Genomic DNA, 10,317 nt, shown 5'->3' on the forward strand with positions numbered 1-10,317 from the left:
GCATTATACATATTTTTCATAATGTTGTTTTCTACTAACCATGTCTCTAAATATATGACCTATTGCCTCAAAACAAAAATATATGACCTACTGAAAACTTCTCATTCTTATAGTTATACGACTCATTCAAATTTACAGTGTTATTAATATTTTAAACAACAAATAATATGATAGAAAAGATGAATCAATTTTCTCTCCTAAAGTGTTAAAGTGAAAAATCAATATCAAATAGTAACAAATTTAGTGTTAATAATAATACTATTAACTTTTGAAGTTTATGTTGTTTGGTCAACAAATTAAGTCTTATCTTGTAAATTAATTTTTTTGGAAGGAAACAAATTAACATATACAATTCTATCTTGTAAATATAATATGATCAGGTCTATTTATTTAATAAACAATATCAAAATTGATATAAAAGTTAAATTAATAAAAAAATAACATATTCTATCTTTTTTGGAATTAAAAAATAAATAACAAGGAAGAAGCATCAGTTTCTTTTCCATTTTATTTTATCCCATAGCATGTCTTGGAAAAGGATATACAATTGCTGTGTCTGATAATGCAATTGTTGTGTCATATTGTACAAATTTATATATGTGTTGGTGAATCTCCTCAGATGTACCATTTTACTATATATTTTGGTGTGCTTTGATCATGGGCCATATTTTTCAGAGGACTACTTGCATTTTGGTGCTGGCTTGCGTTGGCGAGTAGCTCAACTTGTTATAGCTAAGAGTTAAAAAGTTGCAAGAGTAAAACAATGAGAGATCAAACTCCGGCAAAGGGGAAAAACTAATATTGTACTTGCATTTGCTTATGCAAAATAAAATGAACATGCTTGATGCTTCAACAATATGTATTAATCTTTGGATGTCTCATAAGTAAGTTAGTCTTATCAATGAGAAGTTCAAATCAATAAATTCATTATATCTCATTCGATTCAATAGTGAAACTTATTGATTTAAGAGTAGTGATATTTGTATAAATATTTCTGACAACTTTTATGACAACCTTCTTTTTTTTCTTTTTTTATTGGTCAAAAACAATAAAGATAAAAAAAGAAAGAGAGAATAAAAATATAATATAAGTATAAGAGAAAGTTGTTCAAAAGTCGTCACAAAATTAATATTCAAATATCATTTCTCTTGATTTATTGGTGAAAACAAGTTTATAAATTGTACAAGACTTATCTTATCTCCGTAGTATAATACTATAAAAATTAAGGAATTTATACGGTACACTCACAAAATGAGGTGTATCGATACTCTTTCTTCATAATTTTATAAATTAACGATCATTTTTTATGAAATAAATAACTATTTATCAATATTTATATTTTATAGAACATCATTTCATAAGAAAAAACACCAGTTTATTGTTTAAAAGAATCATAGTAATTTTTTTACATATTATCGTAAAATATAATCAATATTGAGTGCTAAAAATTAAAAAAAAAAAAAAATTCGATAACACTTTTGATGAATAAGATTTAGTTATAATAAATATAAATGATAGAAAATAATATTTTTCTTTAAAAAATAACTCATTTAACCATTAATTTAAAGAGTAATTAAGTGTACCGGTACACTCAAATATATTGGATGTACATAGAATTTGCCCTAAAAATTAACCTATATATTATTCCACAATTTTATTTGATGATATCAATAAATTTATTTGGGTAAGGAAAAGCAAGAAACATGAAAAATATCTAGAATTAAGAACCATTGAATTCCTCTTCATAAGTTTCATTTTTAGGGGACATTATACCCCGCAAAGATATACTACTATCAATTTATCACACATGGGCTATTTTGCCTTCGGGATTAAGGAAAACCAAAACCGAATGAATGAGAATATTATTAAATGCACGTGCACTGTAGACTCTTGTTAGTGCTTAAATTACACTGGATGAAATTGAAAGATCGACATGAAATGACATCAATAGCCAATATGGACCGATCATAGATTATAATATTTTCTTTGTCACGAAATGTTTACACAAGTTGAGACCCAGGATTAGAAAAAAACTCCAAGTTGAAACCCTAAACCCTAACTCCTAGTTTTAATAAAATTCGAAAGAATCTCAAATTTCGTAGAGCGCTTGACTATACATATTAAGTACTTTGACATTGTACCGAGCTTATAACTTTAGTTCATCCCAACACATATATACATCCAACAATCTAAAAATATTAACAATCAATGTGAGACTTCAATTAAACTTCAATAATTTAAAAGGCATATTACAAGGTACATTAACATATATATTCCTTTCTTTTGCAGTAGGATTGAAAGGAATAGGACTATACCCTAGACCGTACCGAGCTATATATGATAAAGATGATAAAGAAGCACCCAAATTGAATTTGAGTTGATTTATGGCACTTTTATGCTATGTACTATCACATGCACATGGATGTGTATATCATCATCATGTACACAAACTGAAATTTGGTCGTTATACGTCTAACATGTAACGACCTACTTATCTGTTAAAGCAAACGCACTTCATAAAGAAGAAAGCCTGAACCAGAATAATATATCGTGGTCAATTTTGTATTGGTTTCTTATAATTTACAAGAGTTCTCTTTTTCTCCGTCAAAATAAGTATATATTTGATCACTTTGCTAAAACATTTTTATTGGATTTTGCACAAGGTGTGTGAGTGTTATAAGATACAACTGATTGCAAATTCCTATTGAAAAAGAAACATCCTAAGGTGTTTTGCGTGTGATATTCTATTCAACATATATATAAGATGATTGTTTTGTTTTTGAGGAGATATATAAGATGATTCTTGAAAATAAAATTATACATATATGATAGTGTAGTTTCTTTTTTGTGATATCAAGTTGACAATGAGATTTGGTATCTCATGGTATATTCTTTCCAATTTTACAACTTAAAGGAGAGTATATTTATGTAAGACGAATTCCTTGGCAACTTAAAGCAAGCATACTTGGTGTGGAGCATAATTTGGAAATGTTATGGGCATTAGAATAACAAAATTAACTTTTATAATTAAAAAATATATTAAAAATTGTATAGAATTTAAACCTTTTTAGGCGTTTTTTATTTGACAAACTCATATTAATCATCATTTGATTTATTGTGTGATAACTGATAAGTTAAAAATTGCACAGTTATAATAATAACTTTTTTTAAAATGCAATATTTTATATCATTTTTATAGTTTTTTTTTCAACTAAAAGGAGTCGGTATCCATATGTGATTTGTCGTTGCATTGTTAAATCATTTTATTTTTAAACAACAATATTTATTCATTCAAAATAATAAAGTGTTTTTTTTTATGGAATACATCAAATAGGGTCACAAATTCAACATCATTAAAAATGAAATGATAAATCCTTAAATAAACTTCCAACACTCAAGTCAATATCATATAGCGGCAAAATGCTTATAAATCAAAACCTTTAAATATTTGTAACATCCTAGACTGTTTTCTTGATTGACGACTCACCCCACAAAGCAACACGAGTTTTTTCAGCATGTTTTATCCTCACTTTCACGCTTTTCGAAAAACTTTATATAAGGTCACCAATCCTAAAATTGCTCCAAGTCAAACATGCTTATCTATGGAGTTCTTATGTAATGAACTACCGAAATGAAGATGCTTCGTGTTGATATAGTTAGTACTCCCTCCGTTTTTAAATATAAGCAAAATTAACTTTTTAGATTCATTCAATTAATGATGTATGTTTAGATTCATTCAATTAATGATGTATGTGGTCCATAATATTGATGTATGTGGTTCATATTATGGACCACATACATCATTAATTGAATGAACTTAAAAAATCAATTTTGCTTGTATTTAAAAACGGAGGAAGTATCAAATAATTCTTACATGCCTTCCTTCAACCATGTTGTCTCATTCATGTACGATCTCATGATCCCTCCAGGGTCGTATCTGAGGCAAGGCGAAGAGGGCGATAGGCCCCAAAAAATAAGTACGAAATTTGGACCCCAATATTTTTTAAGAGTCTATTAGGCCCAAAAAAAATTGCTTAATTGCTTAGTTTTTTTGTATCGAATTTGATGTTATATATATTTATTAGTTAGAATTCAAATTGTAGGTTCGTCCTATACCACCAAAATCTTAGAAACAGCCATGGATTCCTTTCTTCCAATGTGATTCAATTTGAATAGTAGATGGCAGGAGCCGCTCATTGTCATGCTTTGTACATCGATGATAATTTCGCGTCTTCATTAGCCTTGAACGATTCACAATTATTAGACATTAGTTATCATTTTTTTTTTGACAAAAGAAATTAGTTAAACCGCGTTGAAAATTACGTATTTATAACATCGATAAAAAAAAAAAAAAACAATGATGCTTATTTTTTACTATTATTATAACTAATATAAGAAGACTAAATTAAATTTGGGACCCCTATGTTGAAAGTGGAAAAGCATTTCATTGGCCCAAGAAACCGACCACCAATCCCTTTTCCACAGATTGTCTCCTTTTTCAATTTGTTTTTATGGCAACAAATAAAGAGCTCGTACGTAGTAGTAGTAGTAGTAGAAAGAAACATAAAGAGGTGAGCACATCAATTATTGGAGTAATGCAACAAGGGGGACCTTATAATAATAGGAATGAGCGTCGACATAATATAAATATAAGATGATTTTGAAGACAGTTTCTTTTGTTTTACTTCCTTTGGTGGTTTCCAGAAAATTCTTCAAGGGGTGTTTTTCATTTTTCTAAAGAGTTCTTGGCCACTAACTGGTAAGGCCTAACTTATGGAAAGTTTTGCTTCTTATAAACATGGTTTTATTGAACTAAAATTGATTTTGTCTCCAAACCTCAAAATGACAAATGACAAGGAGATCATATAAAACAGCTTTTGCATTAAATTAAGAAAAACATCACTTGATAGTTTTATATTAAAGGTATCCCATTTAATTTAAATACATTCACACTTTTTTGTTTGGTGGTAAATACTTTCACACTTTAACACACGCCAATAATATACATTATATATAAATACTCGAGTATATTCTTTCAGTAAGGAAGAAGATCCTAATTGTAAGAGGGTCACTTTTAATATAATAATTCATGACGTGGTCAAACTTTATGCTATATTGTCCAGGACCAAACTAGAAATTACCTCTTTCATCTTGATGACCAGGTGGTATCATCACATTCCACTGGTATATATATTTGTGGCAGTGATTAAGTTGGTCAAATGACAAAATTTTAAATAATTAATGATTACAAAGCTAGTTTGTAAAGATTAATGAATACAGTGATCAATTTTTAAACGACTCCTAATTACAAGGATAAAATACATATTTAAGCCTTTATTTATTTATTCTGATCACGGATTTATGAAATGAAAACGTAGCCAAATGGAAGCCATACAGAAGATAAGAAGAAGAAAAAACAAGCACACTAATTGCTGGTATTATAAAAAAATTGCTTGTTAATTTTTTATACATAATACTTGTTAACAAAACTTACAATATAAATCTATACTTATAACAGTTTTTTAAATAAGGTCTTATTAACGAGTTCCTCCGAAGTACTCTTTAAGCCTTTTAAATTAAGTAATATTTTTTTAATTTCTTTAATAATATTAAAGTGTTTAATTTTCAATGTACTTTATTACACAAACTTTTATAAAAAAAATTGTCATTTAAAATGCTTAATCAATGTTCCATGAACATTAGTTAACATTTTCATTTAAATAAAACAAAGACTAAAAATATCTTAGTTTGTAGTAGTCATTAAAATAGTACTCTTTTTAAGGAACCAATATAATTACTTCAAAAGTTAGGTCAAGGGAACAATTCATGACCTGACTAAGTGACCATTACCCGTACAAAGCTCATTATGTCACATATCAACTAATTTAAACTTTCAATAACTAATTTAGAGGTTTATAATAATATTAATGCAAAGACAATTTTAAATAACATTTTTGATATACATAAGTATAATTAACCGTATAAATAAGAAAGACAAGGAGATATGAGACAAGTTTTTTTTTTTTTTTTTTTGACAAAATAAGACAGGTCTTCTTCAATGGAATATGCGGTGCAAAATAGACATATATTTATTAAAAAACATATGGATTATAAAGTGGATTACGTTCTTGTTCAAAAAAATAAATAAAGTGGATTACGTTAATTCATGAATAACCTACGGTAATACACCATATGTTTTCATAGTTAGATCAAATATAGTTACTAGATCTTAGCATGATTCTTCATTAAATTGACTTTGTTGACACCCTCCAAAGCAAATTCCTAATATGAAAGTTTCCAAACACAAACACTGCACAATCCAGAAATCTTGGCAATGTGGGACTAAAATAGAACTTTGATATTCACCGTCACATCTAGCATGAGTTTGTGTATGATCTATAAAGCGGCTATGATCGATGCTATGTTAGATGGGTTAGATCTGATTCTCAAAAGCTAACTCGTACGATGAGGGATGCTCAAACACACAAAGACATATATATATATGTTACATAAATTTAAAACTTTGAGAATGTGGGACTCAAATACAATTTCGTTATCATGTATATAGAATATTTCACTCTCAAAGTGTTCTAGTCTTTCTCTTCACCTCTACAAGAGTGCTACATCACTCTACTTGTATCAAATTTTGAGACATATCAAGCTTACAAAAAAAACTAACATGCATGTTGTCAGAACTATTTGTGTTTCGCAAGGTTTACAAATCAAAGAAAAGATAAATACATTATATCATTTTTAATTATATATTTAACTTTAAGTGATAAAATAAAAACAATGATATTTTACTAAATTATTCATCCAAATTGTCGAGCTAAGAAAGTTATAAAAAACCATCCATCCATCACTTAATTTTCTTTTGAGCACATGGAAATATATATAGCAACCTAGTAGCATATAGGCTCTCTCCCTTTACATGTAATATGATTCTATTTCTAATGTGTTTGTACTGAAGCCCTCACTTTTCATCAAGTTGCTTACATATGGAATTCAGCTTTGAGGATACTAAAATCTTTCCCTCCTTATGTGAGGTTACTATCCCTTAAGGGACCACTTTGATCTCTCTCTCTCAAGTATCACCACCTATATCAAAAAATATCAGTAACACACTAACTGAACTTTACACTCTATCGACAATAAATGAGTGTAATATTCACGTGTATGGAAACCGCATTTTTCAACAACCAACTTTTGGTGTTATTTTGTGTTTTGTTTTTCTTTGCTTGTTTTAGTTTTTAGCTACTCCCTATATAAATGGTTGGTAAATATAATTAAGTTTTCCACCATTAAAATAAATGCATATTGTAGATCACAACTAAATTTTTTTAATATATTGAACACCTGAATTTCCTTAGTTCAAAGTTCAATTACCACTCAGGTCTAATATAATGCGCAATCTATATTAATGTTGTAAATCTTAATATATCAAACTCGATTTCTACTAATAAAGAAATCGAAGTTCATTTTTTGTTTTGGATTCAACAAATCTACAAGAGTTGAGTAAGTTTATGCATATTAATTGTAAGGGTTTAGGTCTAATAATAAATATACAAGTTATGGATCCGGAGGTTCTAGATTTAAGCCTTACTATAGTGTCCTTGGAGGGGAAAAGTATCAACTGTTTTACAAGTGTTTTTGAGCTCTAAAACCTTTTCTATTTTAGACCCAAAATTTTTATTATTAAAAAAACTGATGCATATTCCATAATTTCACTAAATGTAGTTTAAGAAATGTATTTCTTTCCGTACGATAAAAAAAATGATATGACATGTAAGTACAATTCATATTGGAGTATGCGGGCTCTCCATTTCTTAACACTTAATGTGTGTGAATCTTTACTTAATTGAATACAGACCGCATGTATTAGAATATGAAGCAAACAATAAACCAATGATTATACTACCAAAAGAGGTTGAGATTTTGGTCAAATATCTTCTTAGTAACTAGAGCTCACATATTATAAATGTAGAGAAATGAAGTGTCCGAAATTCGAACCCCAACATCTGCATATATGCAAAAAATGGTTGAATTTTTCAATACGAAATGAATTCAAATTCAAAATTTGACTCATAAAAACATTCATATTTAATTTCCAACATATGTCAAATTAGGATTACCAAATGTAGAGGAAATCCATAAAAACATGAACAAGAAAAATGATGACGACACTACCCCTGGTGGAATTGGAGGGTTGCGAAAGTTATTTCATCTTTGTTCTCCACCCCACATTCCAAATCACGCTTCCCTCTTTACCTGCCCCACCATACCCTATGCCCCATTTGCTTTTTCCTCCATTTTCCATTCTTTATTTTTATTGTTTTTACTTTATTTTATTTCAACAAAAAATAAATGTTTTCCTTTCTTTTTCACGCTCCCTTACTCACCTTTTTCTCTCTATAAATTAACCCTTCAACCCCTTCTATTACTTCCTCTTCTCCTCCCTTCTTCTCCCACCCCTAACTTTCTTAATTACACCCCTACTTTCTGCTCTCTTCTCCCCCTTCTTAAACCTTTTAGTTTTGTCTTAGGAAACCACACCCTTGTTTTTTTTTTCCTTAAAAAAAACATTTACTTCCCGTGTGGTTCCTCTTGTTTTTTTAAATTTCTCTTCATATGAAATTCTCTTAATAATTTAATTAATTTGAATATTGATGCTGAACATCTTCATATTGTTCATGCTTCACATTCATGTCTCCAGTTCTTAGTGAAATCCTACGTTCCGGATTTATTATAGATTCTTCCCTAAGACGTAGGACCCACTTAGTTCAATCTTTCTCTTGTTTCTTCCTCTATTGGTTCTATGTTTTTTCATAAATCCCTTAACATCACTCCATTTTTACGTTACATTATATAATTATTACTATATAACATAGTCATAACTAAATCTAGTATTAAGATAAGATTTATATCCTTTATTTTTAGTTATTTTTTGTCTTTGTTTTGGAATTAAAAAAAATATTGAAAATATTTTTATCCTATGGCCACATCTAGTGGAAACTCTAGTGTGTCAACAAAATCTCAAAGCTATGGCTCTGAGGAAGATTTGCAGCTTCTAATGGATCAAAGAAAAAGGAAGAGAAAGCAATCGAACCGCGAATCGGCAAGAAGATCAAGGATGAGGAAGCAGAAGCACATGGATGATTTAATTGCTGAAGTTGAAAGACTAAGAAATGAAAACAGTGAAATACTCACAAGGATGAACATGACAACACAACACTATCTTAAAATTGAGGCAGAGAATTGTGTTCTAAGGGCTCAAATGTGTGAACTTAATCAAAGGCTACAATCATTGAATGATATCATCAACCTCATCAACATAACAACTACTACTAATGGAGTTAATTATCAAAATAATGATTGTTTTTTAACAATTTCAGATAATTGCTTCATGAATCAAATGAATATGTCATATCTTAATCAACAACCAATTATGGCCTCTGCAGACATGTTTATGTGGTGAATTATTGAACCTCAATAAAACAAAGTTAAAGTCCAAGGTTGTTCTGTTGGAGCTGTGTCATGAATCATGCATGTTGTGGAATAATTGAGTGAGGGTGAAAATTAGTAACTAGGGTGAGGCAATATTTATTAAGATATATTATTATTTAGATTATATTAGATTGGCAAAACTTGCAACAAAAAAAAGAGTGGAAATGACATATGAGCTGTTGATATAGGTTGCTTTAGTACTACTCAACATTGTCCAATATTAAAAAAAAGATGTTTGTGTAAGTGCTTTATTCTATGCTTTTTTTATATATATTAGTTTGTATTTTGTGAGTGTGCTTTTCTAGATGTTAAAATAGCATTGGTTCTTTTCTTACCAATAAAAGAGGTGCTTGATTCTCCTTCTCTCTCAAAAAAAAAAAAGGGGTGCTTGATTCTCCTATAAAAAAAGGCGTTTGTCTCTATCAACTTTTATAATAGAAAAATAGTGATTACTATCTTTATTTGATGGCAACATGAAATATGAAATATGCTCACAACTTTCATCTTTTGGACTATAGCTTGAGGACTAATTTTTGAATGGACCTTTCTAATAATATATTTTGTGGGAATTGAAGCTTTAATTATTTCCTTATGAGTTTAACAATGTTGTCATCTGATTCACACTCATATGAAACTTGTTTCTAGACATAACTCTATCAAATTTTATTTAATTGCTTCATGACAAAAACGAAACTAGAAAGTAAAGAATAAACCAACATTTAAGACAAGGGCAAACACATATTTTACTAAATAATTTTTAAATGTGTTTTGAGAGTGATAAAATTTTAAGGGTTAAATATGTTTTTGGTCCCT

The 10,317-nt window shown here is 28.9% G+C and overlaps 1 protein-coding gene across 1 annotated transcript; it reads left to right on the plus strand.

The window, feature by feature from the left end:
* The first annotated feature begins 8,443 nt into the window (after positions 1–8,443).
* LOC25482177 (bZIP transcription factor 11) lies at positions 8,444–9,847 on the plus strand. Its single transcript, XM_013610693.3, has one exon. It carries the CDS (start codon positions 8,993–8,995, stop codon positions 9,473–9,475), a length of 483 nt encoding a protein of 160 aa, XP_013466147.1. The 5' UTR covers positions 8,444–8,992; the 3' UTR covers positions 9,476–9,847.
* The last annotated feature ends 470 nt before the right edge of the window (positions 9,848–10,317 follow it).

The sequence above is a fragment of the Medicago truncatula genome, chromosome 1 (genome assembly GCF_003473485.1).
Source record: "Medicago truncatula cultivar Jemalong A17 chromosome 1, MtrunA17r5.0-ANR, whole genome shotgun sequence".
NCBI lineage: Eukaryota > Viridiplantae > Streptophyta > Magnoliopsida > Fabales > Fabaceae > Medicago > Medicago truncatula.

Excerpts from the sequence above, each read along its gene's own strand:
- LOC25482177 (XM_013610693.3), top strand. The coding sequence starts at position 8,993 with ATGGCCACATCTAGTGGAAACTCTAGTGTGTCAACAAAATCTCAAAGC.